Here is a 19,522-nt window from a genome sequence, read left to right as displayed (position 1 = left end):
TTGTCTCCAGCTACCAACCTCATTTGTCTTTTGAGACTTTGGGGGTCACCTGAGAAGCCATGTGACCCCCATTCACATTCTCACTTTTTTTTGTCGGTCGTGGGGCCTGAACTCGGCCTGTGCGCTGTCCCTCAGCTCTTCAGCCCAAGGCCAGCACTTTACCGCTTGAGCCACAGTGCCACTTCCGGCTTTTTCTGTTTATGTGGTGCTGAGGAATCAAACCCAGGGCCTCATGCATGCAAAGCAGGCACTCTACCACTGAGCCACCTTCCCAGCCCCTCACATTCTCACTTGTATCTACAAATATCTGTACAACAAATAAACTTCCTTGGCAGGGGCTATGGTACTCAACTTCGTGTGTGCCTAAGCTGTGTTGCCCCCCCCCCCCCCCACCTCTCACTAAAGCCTGACAGGCTTATAGAGGGCCTGTAGTACTGTTGGATGAACAAGGAGAGTACAAGTGTGTGTTCACTTTTTGAATATTGTCCCTATGTGTGACTTTAGTGAGTCCAAGTTTTTCTATGCATCTTACAGTGTCTGCCTAGTCTCTTGTGAGTGTGTATCTGATGAGGGCTTGTTTCCAGGTATGTCAGATGGTGACTGAGTGTAGGACTCTAACAGTTTGTATCTCTATCAGAGATGAGTGCTTGTCTGCATGGGACTGTGACAATGCATCTGTGGTTTCTGTCTGATGGGAATAGATGTCGATTTGTATTCCTGTGACGGATTCGAGGTGCCTATTTCTGGATAGTTTTGGTGACCAGGCTGCATGTCTGATAATGTTTGTGCCTTAGCCTATCAGTGTGTTTTTGTGACACTGCAATTCTATAGTTCTTTCACATCACTACATACCTGCTTTTGGAGCACTGCATATTTTCTACAGCATCTGTGTATCTTCTCATGACAGACTCTAGGTCTGTATTTTTGGGACAGTACAAGTCTCTGTGACAGTGCCATGCCTGGTGGTGCCAGTATGTTTATGAGTTTGTCAGTGTGTGGCCGGACATTTATGTATTGTCATATGGCAGTGTAGGTCCATGTGTGTCTTGGAAGTGTCAGTGTGCAGCATTGTATCTCCCAGTCCTGGGGCATTACTTTTCTTTCTGTATGTGTCTGGGTGTTGGTGTCTTAGGGCATTTCTGTGTCTGTTGGCTGCGTGTGTCTAAGGCTGAGGCCTTCTCTGGCCATTTCTCATGCAATTGTGCCTCAGGCTATTCCACCACTTCTTTAGAAGCCGCTACCAGGGCACACTACTCTTTTTTTTTGTCAGTTGTGGTGCCTGAACTCTGGGCCTGGGCACTGTCCCTCAGCTCTTCAGCTTAAGGCAAGAGCTCTACCACTTTAGCCATAGCACCACTTCCGGCTTTTTCTGCTTACGTGGTGCTGAGGAATCGAACCCAGGGCCTCAGGCATGCAAGGCAAGCACTCTACCTCTCTACCACTGAGCCACCTTCCCAACCCATACACCACACTACTCTTGCTCTGAAACAGTCCCCACAAAAACCTACCCGATAGGTTAAAGATTCCACACCCACTGAATGAGCCCAGGGCTGAGTCTTACCAGGTCTGTGTTAAAGGCTACAAAATGCCCTATAGACTGCTGCGTAGGGCCAGTCAAGTCCTAGAAAGCTAAAAGGTGTGACTCCCAATGCAGTGCTCAGTTACCCTCCATTAAGATTGGTAAGACTCTTAGGAGGCTAGTTTCTGGGTGCTAGTGCACGCACGCTTATGTATGTGTCCATGTCCATCTTGGGGCTGGATCTCAGGGCCAGCCTGGGCACTGTCGCTGAGCTTTTTAGCTCAAAGGTAGTGCTTTACCACTTGAGCCACAGCGCCACTTCAATCTCGTAAGACTTTCTTGCCAGGGTTGACTTCAAACAGGGATCCTCAGATCTCAGCCAACTGAGCAACTAGGATTACAGGCGTGAGACACTAGTGCCCAGCTTGTTTTGAGGCGAATACTGCAGTTGCCTGGAGGACTCTCGGTCCTGGTTGAAAAGTACCTGTAAGAAAGGATTTCTGCTGACCTAGCCCCGGTTCAGATATTTAAAAGCCGACCTAGTACTCTCTCGGCACTAAGCTTGAGGCGGAGATAGCTGCATCTGCAAACCAGCTTCCGATACAAGCGGCTGCGCAGTTGTTTTTTAAGTGTACACACATACCCCAACAACAACAACCACCACGCCACGCAACAACCAAAACAAGTGGTAGCTGCAAAGGGATTCCCAGAACCAGTTTCCTCTGTGTACGCCCCCATCATTTGCATGCACGCCCCGCCCCCACGAGGGAACCGGGCGTGTATTTGCATACGGGGGCCCTTGAAACGTTCAGGGTGGTATGCAAATAAGGACTGGCTCCGATTGGCTGAGGTACAGCAGGTGCCTCTTTCGGATTGATCAAAGCCAGATGGGCGGGGCCGTCGCGCTGGGCGACTCTCCCGGGAGGCGCGTGCCCCGGCTCAGTAACATTGGGGCTGGCGCGCGCGACGAATCTTAACGTTGCGCCGTCTGCGGGCGCTTCCGGGCCACCAGTTTCCTTGCCTTCCACCCTGGCGCCCCCCAGCCCTGGATCCTCGGCTACGCTGCCCCGGGCGTCTACGCCCTGCGGGCTCAGCGGATTCAGCGGACTCAATCTGCGCAGCGCCTCCTCCATGTTGACCAAGCCAATACAGGGGCTTCCTGCGCCCCCAGTGACCCCCACACAGCCGCCAGGTGAGAATAGTCTACCTTTTTGCGAAAAAGTGGGGTGGGTGGGCTGGTTAGGTGTTAGGTATTTGATACGGGGAAAGAGGGAGTCTTGGCCAAGCTCAGCACGCCGCCACCCTGACTTCCTCGCCTCCGTCTGCGTAGGAGGCAAGGATCGGGCAGCGTTCGAGGCCGAATATCGTCTCGGCCCCCTTCTGGGTAAGGGGGGATTTGGCACCGTCTTCGCGGGACATCGCGTCGCTGATCGACTCCAGGTATCCACCAAGAGGGTCTTGGGGGTGGGGGTTTAGGTGTGTTTAGCCAGGGGAGGGGGAGGTCCTTGGGCTGGGATACTGGTTGACTCAAGGGAGCCTGCAATGTGTGTAGTAGGGTCATGAGGACTAGGATGCGGGTTGGTGGGGCGCGGGGAGGAAGAGCCCTCGCGCGTAGCCTCTGGTGAGGTCTTAAGTGCATATTGGGTTGAGCAGGAGGTTTCAAGGTAGGAATTCTAGAGGCCCAGGGAGTTAAATTGGGGTGGAGGGAGTTCTTGACGACTCGACCCCTGGACCCAGGGAATGTGCGTTTATATGGTAAGAAGGGGGAAACTCTGGTGGAGATGGGGGACTTGGGAGCTAGGCGTCAGTATGGAGTAAGTGAGAACCAGGACCCCCGTGGTACAGAGTTTGTATCATGGAGAAGGGGTAGGAAATTCGAGGGCTTAAGTGCTGCGGGTCAGCTGTAAATCCATCACTTTACACTAAAGGCCTTGAGTTCCATCCCCAGTTTCACAAGAGCAAGAAAAAAATGGGAGGGATAAAAACTCAAGCCTTAAAAATTGAGGGGGTCTTGATGCCTGAGGAACTGAACTCAGGGTTAAGGATGGTGGAAAAGGCAAAACTGGTTTTAGGGACTTTGAAGTGCCGGGGAAAATCCTTGGCCCATTACAGGATATGTGTTCGGGGACCAGAAATACTAAGGTGCTGACAGAAGGAAGTACGTGAGTGGGGTAGAAGATCTAGATTGTATGCAGTTTAGGGGATCACCTGCTGACCCCCTTTTCTCCAGGTGGCCATCAAAGTGATCTCCCGGAATCGAGTACTTGGCTGGTCCACCTTGGTGAGTATTTTAGTGTCCTCCTTGACCTATAGACTCCTCCAATGAGCTTCACCCCTTGGTTTTTTCAAAGAGATTGGATTCCCTGGGCCCTGTAACCTTAAGAACACTCCCACCAGCCCGTGTTTACTCCTGGGGTGACACAGTTCTGTTTCACCTCAATTCCCCCAGAACCCTATCGAACTCTCATCCTTTTTTCAAACACTACTTTCAAGGACTGCCCATAGGGTATGCCTGTGGGGAAAGAGGGGCCTAGGTCAATGGTTGCCATGGTGATGCTAGCTGCTTCTCTCCTGCCTCGGTGAGAACGCTAACGGACATAAGGGCGGGTCTGAGCAAATTGTAGGTGAAAGAGCGCCCCCTAGGGGCTTTTCGGAGATTGCGCCTGCGCATGCCGTGGGATCCAGAGGGAGAGGGTGCACCTGCGCAATAGCGGAATTTACGTCTCCGTGAGAAAACCTGTCTGGCTACGCCAGTCAACAGTGTGACTGGTAAAGGCCCCAACTCAGGCACAGAGTGTCCTGGAAGTCACTGCCTGTACAGAGCTTTTGGATAAGGGTCGTCATTATTGAGCTATTCCAGATGCTTAGTGACAGTGACAACATAGAACATAACATTTGTTGAGTTTTTTTTAACTCTGCCAGATCATGCAATTAATCATTTTAAGTTATTTAACATAAAAATTGCATTCTTACTGAATTGCAGGCATAATTACAGGCACTTGGCAAAATACTTTCATTAGAGCTTGTCTGGAGGCTAAATACCGACCTGCTAACTGCTTCTACCTGTTTAACAAATAGTGAATCCTGCCTTGTTACCTAGAAGTGCTCTGGTGCTTGAAATAAATGAACAAAACTGCCAACCAGTTAGGGAAACCATTACACTTGTTCAGTGCGAGACCTCATCTCAGATAAACTGGGTGACCTGTAACCCTAGCCACACATTAGGGGCATAGGTGGAATGTTACCTAGGGCAAAAAGCTGAGACCTTGTCTGAAGAAAAAAAAAACATCATAAAAGCTTGAGTTATGGCCTGATGGATAGGGCTTTTGTAAAGACAAGGACCTGAGTTCAATCTCTAGTATAAACAAATAGACAGACGCTAACTGCAGTAACAGATTTGAGTGCTGACTCTGTCACACCCTACAGTATAAATTGCTTTCATTTATTTAACAGATTTATTGGGAACCTCCTGTGTAAAATCTCAGGGTGCCAGTGAGCAAAACAGAATGTAGTACTCTATAAAAGTACTAAGCTCATAGTTCTCTTGTTTTGTTTTGTGCAGGTCCTGGGGCTTGAACTCCAGGCCTGGACATATCTTTGCTTTTTTTTTTTTTCTCAAAGCTAGTGCCCTGACTCAGGTTTGTCTGGCTGGGCTGGCTTTGAGCTTGGATCCTCAGAACTCAGCCTCCTGAGTAGCTGGTTACAGGCTCGAGCTCTTATTTTTGACAGTTCTGGGCCTTGACCTCAGGGGCTGGGCACTGTCTCTGGGAATGTTTTGGCTCAAGGCTAGCACTCTACGATTTATTTGAGCCATTTCTGGCTTTTGGGGTAATTAATTGGAGATAAATCTCATGGACTTTCCTGCCCAGGCTGGCTTCAAACTGCAATTCTCAGATCTTAGCCTCCTGAAAACCTAGGATTACAGATGTGAGGCACTAACACCTGGCTAGTATTTAGCTCACCTGAGCACTGGTGCCTCACACTTAGGATAATCCTAGCTACTTAGGAGGCTGAGATCTGAGGATTGCTGTTTGAAGCCAGCCTTGGCAGGAAAGTTGATGAGACTGTTCTCTCCAATTAACTACTAAAAACTTGGAGCTGCGACTCAAGCAGTAGAGTGCTAGCCTTAAGCAGAATAGCCCAGAGACAGTGTCCAGGCCCTGAGTTCAAGCTCCACTACTGGTGCACCAAAAAAACTGAGTTTATTAAAAGTACTGAGGCTCGTGCCTGTAATCCTGTCTACCAAGCAGGCTGAGATCTGAGGGCCTCAGTTCAAATCCAGCTGGGACAGGAAAGTCCATGAGACTCATCTTCAGTTAACTACCAGAAAACCACAAATGGCACCATGGCTCAAAGTGGTAGAGTGCTAGCTTTGAGCTCAAAGCTCAGGGACAGCACCCAGACCCTGAGTTCAAGCCTCAGAACAAACAAAGCAAAAGGATATTGAGGTACAAGATGGAAGTTGGTAACTGAAGGCTGTAGTCAAGAGGTTGCCACAAAAAACTTGGAGGGCTGGGAAGTTGGCTCAGTGGTACAGGGCTTGCCTCGCATGCATGAAGCCCTGGGTTCAATTCCTCACACCACGTAAGCAGAAAAGGCCGGAAGTGGCACTGTGACTCAAGTAGTAGGGCGCTAGCCTTGAGCTGCAGAGCTGAGGGACAGTGCCTTCCAGGCCCAGAGTTGAGCCCCCACGACCGACCAAAAAAAATAAAACTTGGTGAAGTTGGCTTCAAAGCTGACCTTATATCTCCCTTCTCTTTGCTTTCCACCCCACAGTCAGACTCAGTCACTTGCCCACTCGAAGTGGCACTGTTATGGAAGGTGGGTGAAGGCAGTGGGCATCCCGGTGTGATCCGTCTGCTTGACTGGTTTGAGACCTCAGAAGGCTTCATGCTGGTCCTTGAGAGACCTATGCCCGCCCAAGATCTCTTTGATTACATCACAGAGAAGGGTCCACTGGGTGAGAGCAAAAGCCGCAGCTTCTTTACCCAGGTAGTGGCAGCAGTCCAACACTGCCACGCCCGTGGAGTTGTCCATCGTGATATCAAAGATGAAAACATCCTGATAGACCTATGCAGGGGCTGTGTTAAACTCATCGATTTTGGTTCTGGTGCCCTGCTTCATGATGAACCCTATACTGACTTTGATGGTAAGACTTACTACCCAGATCTCAACAGGGGGAGGTGAATTGAATTGGAGGGTGTTATGAACAAATTTCTTTATTTCTAGTACTGGGCATTGTCAAGCCTTGATCTCTGGCTGTGTGCCTTAACCCTGTACTGGGCTGTTACTCTAGTGTGAGGATCCTTTTTTCTACTCTAGGTGGATTTTTATTTCCTAAGAGGATCTTAGCTGTTATTTTTTAGTGTTTCTATTATTTGGGGTGGAAGGATGACTACAAGTGTTCTTTTTTTCAGTGATGAGACTGCTGTTAATAGTGTAAGTGTAGCTTTCTGTATTAGAATGATGGAATCATCCATTAGGGTTCCATAATTTGAGCAGAGCAGGGGTTGGAAAAGGGGGCATCGCCATAGAAGGATCTAACTCTTGACTACTGGCTTCTGTGCAGGGACAAGGGTGTACAGCCCTCCAGAATGGATCTCTCGGCACCAGTACCATGCACTCCCAGCCACTGTCTGGTCACTGGGTGTCCTTCTCTATGACATGGTGTGTGGAGATATTCCCTTTGAGAGAGACCAGGAGATTCTGGAGGCTCAGCTTCAGTTTCCTGCCCATGTCTCCTCAGGTGAGGCCCTTACTGCTCCCACCCCAACCTTCCCAATCTTTCACCATTTGTTACTAATCGGTCCTGTGCTTCTTGACCCACAGACTGCTGTGCCCTAATCCGCCGGTGCCTGGCTCCTAAACCTTCTAACCGACCCTCACTGGAGGAGATCCTGCTGGACCCCTGGATGCAGGCACCAGCTGAGGAAGTGCCCGCCGATGCCCCTAAAGGAAGTCCTACTACTCCCTTGGCCTGGTCCCTGCTTCCCTAGGCCCAGTCAGGCCTCCCACTGGTTGGAATCCCATGGTCATGCCACAGGGATAGATGGACATCTGTTGACCTGGTTATACAGGTTGTTAAAAATCCAGTATTACTAAGGTCAGGGATAAGGGTTCAGGGGTCAGAAGATGAGCCAAATCTGCCCAGTTCCTATCCCAATCTTGTGAAGGAGCCTTCCTCCTAGAACCTGTGGCCCTTATTCTGGAGGGAGGAATTCCTTGCTTTGTGTTCTGTTCAGGATGTTTATTTGGAGTTTTTCCCCTTCTGAGCCCTAGGATTTGTTTTCCTTAAGTTGTAAACCCCTTCCCGTGCACTAGCACCTCCTGTAGTACCACCACACAAACTTAGATAAGACACTTAGTTCAAATGCTCTCACTTGGGCAAGGGTGCTTTCCTTAAAATATCTCAGCAGCTCTTTATTTTAGCAAGAGGGCCCTTTCCCCTAGCCAAGGGTCCCATATTCGGTCAAGCTGCTTGCCTATCTCATCCTAGAAGTGCTTATTCTGGGAGAGGTAATGAATGCCCTATTAATAACATCCCAGGGCTCTTTGTGTTTGTGCATTTGATTTTATTTTTGTTTGTTTTGGCGATTTTTTTTTTTTTTTTTTTTTTTTTTTGGTGAGGGGATCCTACTGTTACCCCAAGTGCTCTTACTCTGGTGAGAAGAAACCTGACTTCCATATTTTGGGAAGGAATGGGAAACAGATACCATCAGACATCACCAGAAACTAGGATAGGATGGATGGGGTTTTTTGGGGGGATGTGCTGGGGGAAATGTCTTGTTGTGTATTCTCCTGAGGTCCCCCCTCCCAACTTTGCTGCCTCCTACTGAGCCAGGATTGTCCAATTGCTAAAATGTAAATACTTGTGTACTGGAGGTAGGAGAGCTGCAAGTGTGCCCTCCTGTCACTTCTCCCTCTGCCTGGATTATTTAAAAAGCCATGTGTGGAATCCCACTATTTAATAAATAAAATTCACAAGTGACTGGCCGTTTGTAGAGACAGATATTTCTGAAACATTTATATTTTTTGTAAGCTGAACCTAGAGGGGAGAAATCCTGTTAAGTCCTTTTTCAGCATGCTAGGCGAGGTTGCACACATCTGTTACCTCAAGGCCTGAAGCAAGAACTGCAGAATTTAAAAAAAAAAAACAAAAACAAAACCCTCAGGCCCCTGAAATATCCTTTTAAACTTTCTTCACCTTTACTCATTTGTCCCTTCTGCTTTTGCCTCTCATTTTTCTTTTTCCTAGCCACAGTGGTCACTGGCTTTCTCACTTGTTAGCATTGAGATAGCCTTGTACCTATTATGTGCCCAGCAGCTTTAAAACATGTTTTTGCCTTTTCTCATATTTGTCCCTTTTCAGCTTTTCCCTCATGTTCCTATTTTCTAGTCATGGTGGTCTCTTGCTCTCACTTATACAGCTTCAAATGATATCCTTGTACCTGTGCTAGGTACCCAGCAGTTGCTCCACTCCCCTAAACATACAGGACACCTATAGCTACACACGTGTCTTTTAGGTCTTAGTACCTCCTAGGTCCTTGAGGGCGGGATCTGGTCGGGAGGGTTCGGAGGAACTTCAATCCAACCAGAGGAGGATCTAGGACTTGGTGATGCGGAAAGGGCGGCGTCATCTGGAGGCGGTGCCAATAAACAGCCGAGCGGAGGGAGCAGTCGGACCAATAAGCCCATGAGAAAATGGGCGGGTGGTATAGGAAGCCGGGTCTGAACCAGACAGACGATAGGTAGGGGTGGGTCTAGTAGCAAGAATGGGGCAGTGTAATTCTGCAAAGATGGCTAGGATTCTAGCCAGAACTTTCTAGTTCGCTTCATTCTAAAGGAATCGGGGAAGTCCTACGCCGCCATCTTAGGCTCCCGTCTTTGAGAAGCGGGAAAGGCAAGCCGCCCTCCTAAAAAGTCCCAGCAACTGGCCCGCCCCCCCCCCCCAAAAAAAAAACAGGCCCGGAAGCGGAAGTGATGGATACGGAAGTGGCCTGCTGTTGCCGAGGGGACGGGCCGGGCAGATGCCAACATGGCAGCGGTTGGGGTTGGTGGTTCCACCGCGGCGGCCGGGCCAGGGGCGGTCTCCGCGGGGACCTTGGAGCCAGGGACAGCGAACGCGGGTGAGACGTGCTGTTGCTGAGCAGTCGACGGGGGGCGGAGGTCGGGAGCCCTGAGGATCAAATTGCTTCCTCACTGAAGGAACAGGGAAGAGCATCCCCTGTGCACCGACCTATATGAGTGTGTAGCTGGGAGACACGGGGATGAGGGAGCGAGTGAGGGGCGGTAATAGACCGTTCTTAGGGTGGTTGTGAGCAGGGTCTTACCACATCTGGACAATAAAGACGATTTTGCATGTGAGGGAATTTTCCTCTTAGGAAAGGCTAAGACCACCGACACCATTCTCAGTATGTGTGAGTTCCTTATGGAAGGGAGAGACCATTCTGAGGGCGTGGAATTTCTTGTTTGTAGAAGGAGAGACTATTCAGAGGGTGGTGGCTCATTCCTTATAAATTGACAGGGTGGGGCAAGTTCTTCCTTATGTGACCAATGGGTCCATTTTGAGCACAAGGATGCCTTTCATTACATGAGGAGAATGTTCTGGGGAGGTTCTTAGTACAGGTAAAGTTCATTGTTTGTCGAGATGGAAGTGATTTCTTTCCTTATAGTTCAGTACATTCTGAGAGTGCCAGGTGCTTCCTTATAGCAGAGATCATGGTGAATGTGGGTAGAAGGAATTTTTCCTCGGCTGCGTTGAGAGGGTGTGGAGTGCTGGGAGGTTGGATCATGTGGAGGATGGACAAAGTATTTTCCTGGTGTGGCAGAGGGAACCAGACCATTTTCTGTGGGGTGACTGTTTCTTACTTAGGATTAAATCCTTGGGACAACGGGGAATACCATTGCGATGGGAGTGGACGTATCTTATTCAGTGATCCCATTCATTCCTTATATTAGAATATTATTCTTTTATGTGCATTGCCCCCTCATGAGTAGAAGTGTCATTTCTTATAAACTCTTATCTTGCCCTTACATAAAATGACAATCTTCATAGGTCCTTCAGAGATCAGATAGATGAATCCATTGAGATAGATAATCCATGTAAATCCTTTAGCCTGGTAGTGGGCACACAGTAAGCATTCAGTAAATGTTGAAAATGTAGTTGCTGGTATTCTGTCTGGGAAAGAGTTGCTTCTCAGAGGAGAGAAAGAGCACTGATCTGGGTATCCAGGCCCTATCCTATTCATTTCTTGACACAGCAAATTCTAGGTATGGGCTGGACATTATGGGTCCACTTCTCCCTATCTGACTTTCTGCCTCTGGTTCAGAGAGTGGAATCAGATAGGGCTAAGGCCCTCTTTGGGTCAGGGTGGCCTAGGAGAGGGAGGAAGTTGCTGTAACTATGAGGATCCTAGTTGGCAAAGGAGCAGTGATGGGATGACGGTGTACTATGACCCAGCAGCTTCTGACCTCATCTTTTTCCCTTGTCCCTTTCCATTTCCTACAGCTCACCGGCGCCTCAAGTACATATCCCTAGCCGTGCTGGTGGTCCAGAATGCCTCCCTCATCCTCAGCATCCGCTATGCCCGTACACTGCCTGGGGACCGCTTCTTTGCCACCACTGCTGTGGTCATGGCTGAAGTGCTCAAAGGTCTCACCTGCCTCCTGCTACTCTTCGCACAGAAGAGGGGTATGAGCCAGGGAGGGGGTTGGTGGGTGTGACTCCACAAGTACGTGTGTGTGCACAAATGGAGGGTTAGCAGGGGCATTATTCCAGTGTCTGTGAGGCTTTCTGGGGCATATGTAAAGTGCATCTGAACTTTTCCCTCCTGCCCCCAGCTGTGAGTAGCTGAGTCTCCTCTTGTATACCCCTTACACTGGGAGCAGCGGGACTGCGATATTCTGCCCATAAGGAAAGAAGTAGGGCACTCTTATGGTGATTGATTTAACTTTGATTATGGAGAATTCCAAATACACACAAAATTGGAGAGAATAGTAAAATTAAAACATCCGTGTACACATCCCCAGGTTTATAATTAATTGCTGATGGGCCCTCTGTCATGAAACTGCATTAATGATCATATTTATTGTATACCCTTCCTGTTTACTTGCTTTGCTGATGCTCTACCATTTGAGCCACACGTCCAGTTTGGATTTTTGCTGTTTTTTTTTTTTTTATGGAATCCCATGTACTTTTCTGCCAGAGCTAGCTTTGAACCAGATTCTGGATCTCAGCTACCTGAGTAGCTCCTCATTATTTTGAAGTAGACCTATTTTTTATTAGGGATTTAACTCAGGGCCTTGTGCTTACTTTATAATCTACTACTTGAGCCATGCCTCCAGCCTTCCCTGTTATTATCTTGAAGAAAAAATTTTGCCAGTACTGGGGACTGAACTCAGGGCATTGTGCACTCATTCAGCTTTTCTTTTTGCTATTGGCTAATGTTCTACCATGAGCCATGCATTCAGCGAGTATTTTGCTGAGTAATTAGAGATAGTCTTACAAATTTTTCTGCCCAGGCTGGCTTGAAACTTCAATCCTCAGATCTTAGCTTCCTGAATAGCTAGTGTAATACCAGCTATACCAGTATAGAAGTACCATCTTGGAGCTGGGAAGGTGGCTCAGTGGTAGAGTGCTTGCCTTGCATGCATGAGACCTTGAGTTTGATTCCTTAGCACCACATAAGCAGAAAAACTTGGAAGACATGCTGTGGCTCAAGTAGTAGAGCGCTAGCCTTGAGCGGAAGAGCTGAGGGACAGCGCCCGGGCCCAGAGTTCAGGCCCCACGACTGACCAAAAAAAAAAAGAGAAAGAAAAGTACCATCTATTCAAGAGGTTCAGGCAGGCAGAAAGATACATCCAGGAGTTCAAGACTAGTCTGGGCTGCATTATAAGATACTGCCTTGAAACAGAAAATTCCACATGTTAGCATGGGTCTATAATTTGAAGCCAGCCCAGACAAAAGTGCAAGACCCTGGGCTGGGAAAGTGGCTCAGTGGTAGAGCGCTTGCCTTACATGCCTGAGGCACTGGGTTCAATTCCCCAGCACCACATAAGCAAAAAGAAAAAAGCCGGAAGTGGCACTGTGGCTCAAGTGGTAGAGCGCTAGCCTTGAGCTGAAGAGCTGAGGGACAGCGCCCAAGCCCAGAGTTCAGGCCCCACAATCGGACCCAAAAATAAAAAATAAAAAAAAGTGCAAGGCCCTATCAAAACAAACTAAAGAGGGCTGGGAATGTGGCTTAGAGGTAGAGTGTTTCCTAGCAAGCATGAAGCCTTGGGTTCAATTACTCAGCAACACATAAACAAAAAAAGTGGGATGTGACGCTGTGGCTCAAGTGGTAGAATGCTAGCCTTGAACACAGAGAGGCTCAGGGACAGAGCCCATGCCCTGAGTTCAAGCCCCAGGACCAGCAAAATAAAACAAAACACCTAAACACCTGGGCACCAAAGGCTCACACCTGTAATCCTGGGTACTTAGGAGGTGGAGAGATTTGAGGATCACAGTTTGAAGCCAACCTTGGCAGGAAAAGTCTGTGAGACTTCTTTTTTTGGGGGTGGAGGGGTCTGGTCGTGGGGCCTGAACTCTGGGCCTGGGCACATGGCTAGCGCTCTACCACTTGAACCACAGAGCTACTTCTGGCTTTTTCTGCTTATGTGGTGCTGAGGAATATTATTTTGTTGATCCTAGGGCTTGAACTCAGGACCTGGGCACTGTTGCTAAGCTTTTTGATTCAAGTCTAGTGCTCTACCACTTAAGACACAGTTGACTTCCAGCTTTTTTGGTGGTTAATTGGAGATAAAATCTCATCGACTTTCTGCTCAGGTTGGCTTCAAGTCACAATCCTCAGATCTCAGCCTCCAGAATAGCTAGGATTACAGGGGTGAGTAACCAGCATCCAGATGTGAGACTTTTTTTTTTTTGGGGGGGGGGTCCGGTCATGGGGTCTGAACTCTGGGCCTGGGCGCTGTCCCTCAGCTCTTCAGCTCAAGGCTCTACCACTTGAGCCACAGCGCCACTTCCGGCTTTTTTCTTTTTGCTTATGTGGTGCTGAGGAATCGAACCCAGGGCCTCATGCATGCAAGGCAAGCGCTCTACCACTGAGCCACCTTCCCAGCCCCACAAAAAATATTTTTTAAGATGAACTATAAGCCAGGCAGAAGTGGCTCATACCTATAATCATTGCTACTCAAGAGGCTGAGAATTGGTGATTAGCATTCCAAGCCAGCCCAGGCAAAGGAGACTTTCTTTTGGTACTGATACTGGGGCTTGAACTAGGCCTAGGCCTGGGTGCTATCCCTCAGCTATTTTACTCAAAACTGATGTGCTCAGGCTGGGAAAGTGGCTCAGTGGTAGAGTGTTTGCCTTGCATGCATGAGGCCCTGGGTTCAATTCCTCAAGTGGTAGAGTGCTAGCCTTGAGCTGAAGAGCTGAGGGACAGCATCCAGGCCCAGAGGTCAGGCCCCCTGACCGACCAAAAAAAAAACAAAACTGATATGCTACCACTGGAGCCACACTTCCACTTCCGCTTTTTGGTAGTTAATTAGTAAAGTTTGCCTACGCTGCCTTTGAACTGGAATCCTCAGATTTCATCCTCCTGAGTAGCTAGGATTACGGATGAGCTACAGATGCCCAGCTTCTCCGACTAATCAGCAAAAAAGCCAAAACTGGCCAGGTGCCATTGGCCAGGTGCCATTGGAGCTGTGGCTCAAGTGGTAGAGCACTAGCCTTGAGCAAAAGAGCTCAGGGAGTGTCTAGGCCAGAATTCAAGTCTGAGGATTGGGATATGTACACGTGTGCACGCACGCACAAACACACACACACACACAGAACTGGATGTATGGCTCAAATGTTAGAGTGACACCCATGAACAAATAAAAGCTGAAAGTATGAAACTCTTGAGTTCAAGTTCTAGTACCAGCACCAAGGGGAAGGGGATGAGATACACTATAAAAAAGCAGCTGTAGGACTGAGGGTATAGATTAATGGTAGAACACTTGTCTAGTGTAGGAAAAGCCCTGAGTTCCATCCCAGCACCAAAATAAAGTGTAAAACCTTTGTTTAGAAGATGGCTTTCTACCCAAACTCAAAGGCTTCTACTTCATAAGCTCTCAGTGAGTGAAATTACCTCATTGTATTAATGTGTCCAGTGTCTGCTCTGTACTGTGCTTCATGTCTGGGAGGTAAGATGTTAGATGGGGAAATGTGATGGATGGTTATTTTGCGGCCATTTTATTTTCTTGCCATGCTAGGGATAAAAGTTAAGGCTTCTCACACTTCCTGGGAAGACTAAACTACCACTGAGCTCAAGGTCTAAGTGTTAAACTCAGTGGTAGTTTACATTCTTAGTATGTAAGAAGCACTAGATTCCATCACTGAAAAACAACAAAAACCTCATTCTAGTCCCTAGGGAATGATTAGTTAGGGGAAGGGATTACGGATAAGGACAGGATACAAAGGTGGATGTAGGAGCTAGGCCTGGTCCCTGCCTTCAGTGGATCCCCTCTTTTGGTAGTCATGCTAAAAGGTCTCTCTTCCTACCTAGGTAACGTGAAGCATCTGGTTCTTTTCCTCCATGAGGCTGTCCTTGTGCAGTATGTGGACACACTCAAGCTTGCAGTGCCCTCTCTCATCTATACCTTGCAGAATAACCTCCAGTATGTTGCCATCTCTAACCTACCAGCTGCCACTTTCCAGGTGAGTCTCCAGCACAGCCTGGCCTCGGGAGAATTGGCTGGGTTAGTGGCCTAGGAAGGGTGGGGAACGAGGTTAGACTGCTGAGAGCAGGAGTTATGTCACTTTCAGAATGTCCTTGCAACTTCCCTCTAACCTCAGTTTCCTCCTTGAGAATCAGGAAATAGAATAGAAACACCTGCACAACAGGATGCTGGATTGATTGAAAGAAACACCAGGAGCCGGCGCTTGTGGCTCATGCCTAATGCCTATAATCCTAGCTACTCAGGAGGCTGAGATCTGAAGACTGAGGTGCAAAGCCAACCCAGGCAGGAAAGTCTGTGAGATGCTTATCTCCAGTTAACTACCAGAAAACCAGAAGTGGTACTGTGGCTCAAAGTGGTAGGGTACCAGCCCTGGGCAAAAAAGTTCAGGGATGATGCCCAGGCCCTGAGTTAAAGCCCTATAACCAACAAAAGAATCACTGAGGCCCAGTTATATTACATACCCCTGTAATCCCAACACTCAGGATGCTGAAGCTGGAGTTTAGAGAGTTGGAGGCAGGGGCTGGGAAGGTGGCTCAGTGGTAGACTGCTTGCCTTGCATGCATGAGGCCCTCGGTTCGATTCCTCAGCACCACATAAGCAGAAAAAGCCAGAAGTGGGGCTGAGGCTCAAGTGGTAGAGCACTAGTCTACAGCTGAAGAGCTGAGGGACAGTGCCCAGTCCCAGAGTTCAGGCCTCACGACCAACAAAAAAAAAAAAAAGAAAAGAAAAAAAATAGAGAGTTGGAGGCCAAAATGGGATACATAGTGTGAGATCTGGTCTCAAATAAAAGGGGGCTGAAAATGTGGCTTAGTGGTAGAGTGCTTGCCTAGCATGCATGAAGCCCTGGGTTCAATTCCTTCGTACAATATAAACAGAAAAGGCCAGAAATGGCACTGTGGCTCAAGTGGTAGAGTACTAGCTTTGAGAAAAAGAAGCTCAGGGACAATGCCCAGGTCCTGAGTTTAAGCCCCAGGACTGGCACAAAAAAAGATAAGTTTTAGCCCTTCTGGCTATTCCTGGGCAGCCAATAATTATGTTGCAGTCAGCTGTCAGATTTCCTGGGTATTTAATAGCAGCTCTGGACCTGGTGCTAATGGTTTATATCTGTAATCCTAGCTGCTCAGGAGGCTGAGGTTCAGAGGCAGCATGGGTGGACAGATTAGCTTTTTTGGCTCATGACTGGCTCTCTACCACTTGAGCCCACAGCTCCACTTCTGGCTTTTTGGTGGTTAATTGAAGGGATAAGAATCTCACGGACCGCCGGGCGCTGGTAGCTCATGCCTGTAATCCTAGCTACTCAGGAGGCTGAGATCTGAGGATCGCGGTTCAAAGCCAGCCTGGGCAGGAGAGACCATGAGACTCCTATCTCCAATAAACCACCAGAAAACCGGAAGTGGCGCTGTAGCTCAAGTGGTAGAGCGCTCGCCTTGAGCTGAAGAGCTGAGGGACAGCGCTCAGGCCCAGAGTTCAAGCCCCACGACCGACAAAAAAAAAAAAAAAATCTCACGGACCTTCCTGCCCAGCAGAGATAATGCCAGGACTCAGATAGGGCTAGAGCTTTGGCCTGAGTTACTCAGCTAAGATGTGGACCTGGGATGTGGCTTGGGATTTCCTGGCATAAACTCCCTTTTGTGTACTCTGCTGTAGGGTCTTTAAGGACTGCTTAGCTTAGCCACAGTTTAGCTAGTAGCCAGTGGCTGACTTTTTGTGGTTTTTGTTGTCACCTACCATGCCTAATATGTCTTGTGCCTGAGGGCCCACAGAAGATGCTATCCCCCATGTGCAGCTCTTGGGGGTCAGGATCAGCCCTGAGTGCCTTCCTCATGCCACTCACAGGTGACATACCAGCTGAAGATCTTGACCACCGCTCTGTTCTCCGTGCTCATGCTGAATCGCAGCCTCTCGAGGCTGCAGTGGGCCTCCCTGCTGCTTCTCTTCACTGGTGTCGCCATTGTCCAGGCACAGCAAGCTGGTGGGGGCGGCCCACGGCCACTGGATCAGAACCCTGGAGCAGGCCTAGCAGCTGTTGTTGCCTCCTGTCTCTCCTCGGGCTTTGCAGGTGTTTACTTTGAGAAGATCCTCAAAGGCAGCTCAGGTTCTGTGTGGCTGCGCAACCTGCAGCTGGGCCTCTTCGGCACAGCCCTAGGCCTAGTTGGGCTCTGGTGGGCTGAGGGCACTGCTGTGGCTCACCGCGGCTTCTTCTTTGGGTACACACCTGCAGTCTGGGGTGTGGTACTAAATCAAGCCTTTGGTGGGCTGCTGGTGGCTGTTGTTGTCAAGTATGCTGACAACATCCTCAAGGGCTTTGCCACCTCCCTTTCTATTGTGCTGTCCACTGTTGCCTCCATTCGCCTCTTTGGCTTCCACCTGGACCCATTATTTGCTCTTGGCGCTGGGCTCGTCATTGGTGCCGTCTACCTCTACAGCCTTCCCCGAGGTGCAGTCAAAGCCATAGCTTCCGCTTCCACCTCTGCTACCACCCCTGGGCCCTCCATTCACCAGCAGCCTCCAGGGCAGCCACCACCACCACAGCTATCTTCACATCGAGGGGACCTCATCACGGAGCCCTTTCTGCCAAAGTCAGTGCTGGTGAAGTGAGGGCTGGTGGCGGTTGGGGGAGACAGGGAGGCGGGGGACTAGGGTGGAGGGTGTTGGGCATCTGCAGGACCCAAGTTGTCGCCAAGGCCTTGATCCTCTTGGGTTGGCAGATGATCTGTTTCTCCCAGGTCACTGAGACTTCTGGAGGGGCATGGAACTAGGGCCAGATGTCACATGAATCCTTCCTGGTATACTCGCTCCCTTCCCCTGAAGGGGGTTTTTAGAGCTGCTTTCTCTGCCCCAGGCTAGCCTCTTTGGGGACAGGGTTTTGGGTATTGCCATTCAAGGCCTTGGTTTTGTCTGCCCCATCACCCTCTGCTGAAGGTGTCCTGTCTTTTATCTCAGTCCATCCTGAAGCCGGCCATCCCTCTACTTTTGTAAGGGCAGACTGGACAAAAGTCAGAAGTCCTGCAGCTCTTCAATAATGATTAATGCCTACATGCAGGGTTCTGTTTCCCATTGTCTGAGGCCTTCTCTCCTCCCTCACCACCCTGGATCATGACAGCAGCTTGGTCTCATGTGACCTTGGGCAGCTTCCCTGGCACTGAGACCCTTGAAGATGTCCTGTTGCAAGTGTCCAGGGTGAGGAAGAGGCACAAGCTCTGAAAGTTGTGCTTCAGCCCATTTGAAGAAGGATGTGGTAGGGGCTGGGTTTGTTTTTGTTTTTCGTTTTCTTTTTAGTGGTTGGAGGGTTCCTAGTATTAAGCAGATCATTAATGATCCAGAATGTGGGAGAGCAGGGAGGAGAGTCCTGCAAGTGGCTTCAGTTTCATTGAACTGAAAACACTGGCACTTGTCAGATGCAGGGCTCTTTTTGGAGCTATCCAGAGAGAGAAATAAAGCTGCCAGTCCTGCTCTTGCTACCATATTGGCTTTATGAGGCATCCTTACTTCATGGTGGGGGAGGTGGTCTCAGAAGTGAATCATGGAACCTGTGCCCTGCACTCCCCAAAGCTTATTAACCCCTTAACTATCCCAGGGGTGTGTGTGTGTGTGTACGTGTGCGCACGCGCGCGCATGCATGTGTGCCCACCCGAGTGTGTGTACGTGAGTGTGTGTACGTGAGTGTGTGTGCACGTGCGTGCACACGCGCACATGCGTGAGTGTGTGAGAAAGCTGCTTAGGCTGTCTTTGCTATATGTAAATAGGGCCATTGGATCTTTATTTTTGATTAATTTGTTCTGATTTTTTTGGGTTTGTTTTCTAAGGAACTGTAATGAACAAATGTCAGGATTACCCAATGCCAAATAAAGATGTTGTATTTATTTAGTCCACGTGTAGCTTTCTGACCCAAGGGCCCATTCTCCTTACATAGACACCATTACTAACCCTAGGACTGACAACCAGCCTTACTACCACAGCCCTCGCTTGCTCAGAAAAATCCACCTTCCAGCACAGCCCAGCTTTCTATGTTTCTCTTTCCTTCCCATTTCCACCACAGGTTGCTCACCAAGGTGAAGGGTTCGTAGCCACCGGGATTGAAGACGTTGGCCTGGCCTCACTCTCCCTTCTTGCCCCCCGGCTCAGCTGGGAAACAAACTCTGATCAGTATTAGGGGTACTGCCCCCATGCAGGGTTATCACGACTAAGCTCTCTGTTAATGACCCATTTCAGTTACTGCTGCCCTCCATAGTATTTTTTAGGTGAATTTCTGCAAATAAAATTTGTGTTTTTGCATCTTGCCAG

The 19,522-nt window shown here is 49.0% G+C and overlaps 2 protein-coding genes across 4 annotated transcripts; both read left to right on the top strand.

The window, feature by feature from the left end:
* The first annotated feature begins 2,421 nt into the window (after window positions 1-2,421).
* Pim2 (Pim-2 proto-oncogene, serine/threonine kinase) lies at window positions 2,422-8,512 on the top strand. 2 transcript variants are annotated; one of them, XM_042669192.1, is made up of 7 exons: window positions 2,422-2,711; window positions 2,850-2,959; window positions 3,750-3,800; window positions 6,296-6,340; window positions 6,512-6,668; window positions 7,089-7,265; window positions 7,349-8,512. In XM_042669192.1, exons 1-7 carry the CDS (start codon window positions 2,651-2,653, stop codon window positions 7,513-7,515), a joined length of 768 nt encoding a protein of 255 aa, XP_042525126.1. In that variant the 5' UTR covers window positions 2,422-2,650; the 3' UTR covers window positions 7,516-8,512. The 2 variants fall into 2 exon arrangements, with proteins under 2 accessions (XP_042525126.1, XP_042525125.1); XM_042669191.1 differs by having other exon boundaries at window positions 6,296-6,668.
* A 788-nt stretch (window positions 8,513-9,300) lies between these two features.
* On the top strand, window positions 9,301-19,484 carry Slc35a2 (solute carrier family 35 member A2). 2 transcript variants are annotated; one of them, XM_042669190.1, is made up of 5 exons: window positions 9,301-9,645; window positions 11,028-11,210; window positions 15,064-15,215; window positions 17,665-17,817; window positions 19,278-19,484. In XM_042669190.1, the coding sequence occupies exons 1-5, from the start codon at window positions 9,555-9,557 to the stop codon at window positions 19,389-19,391; spliced, it is 693 nt and encodes a 230-aa protein (XP_042525124.1). In that variant the 5' UTR covers window positions 9,301-9,554; the 3' UTR covers window positions 19,392-19,484. The 2 variants fall into 2 exon arrangements, with proteins under 2 accessions (XP_042525124.1, XP_042525122.1); XM_042669188.1 differs by having other exon boundaries at window positions 17,075-17,817; window positions 19,278-19,396.
* Window positions 19,485-19,522: the final 38 nt, after the last annotated feature.

The sequence above is a fragment of the Dipodomys spectabilis genome, unplaced genomic scaffold, assembly GCF_019054845.1.
Source record: "Dipodomys spectabilis isolate Male_0828 unplaced genomic scaffold, ASM1905484v1 ptg000492l, whole genome shotgun sequence".
NCBI lineage: Eukaryota > Metazoa > Chordata > Mammalia > Rodentia > Heteromyidae > Dipodomys > Dipodomys spectabilis.
The sequence above is the reverse complement of the archived record's forward strand: the minus strand, read 5'-3'. Positions and strand labels throughout refer to the sequence as shown.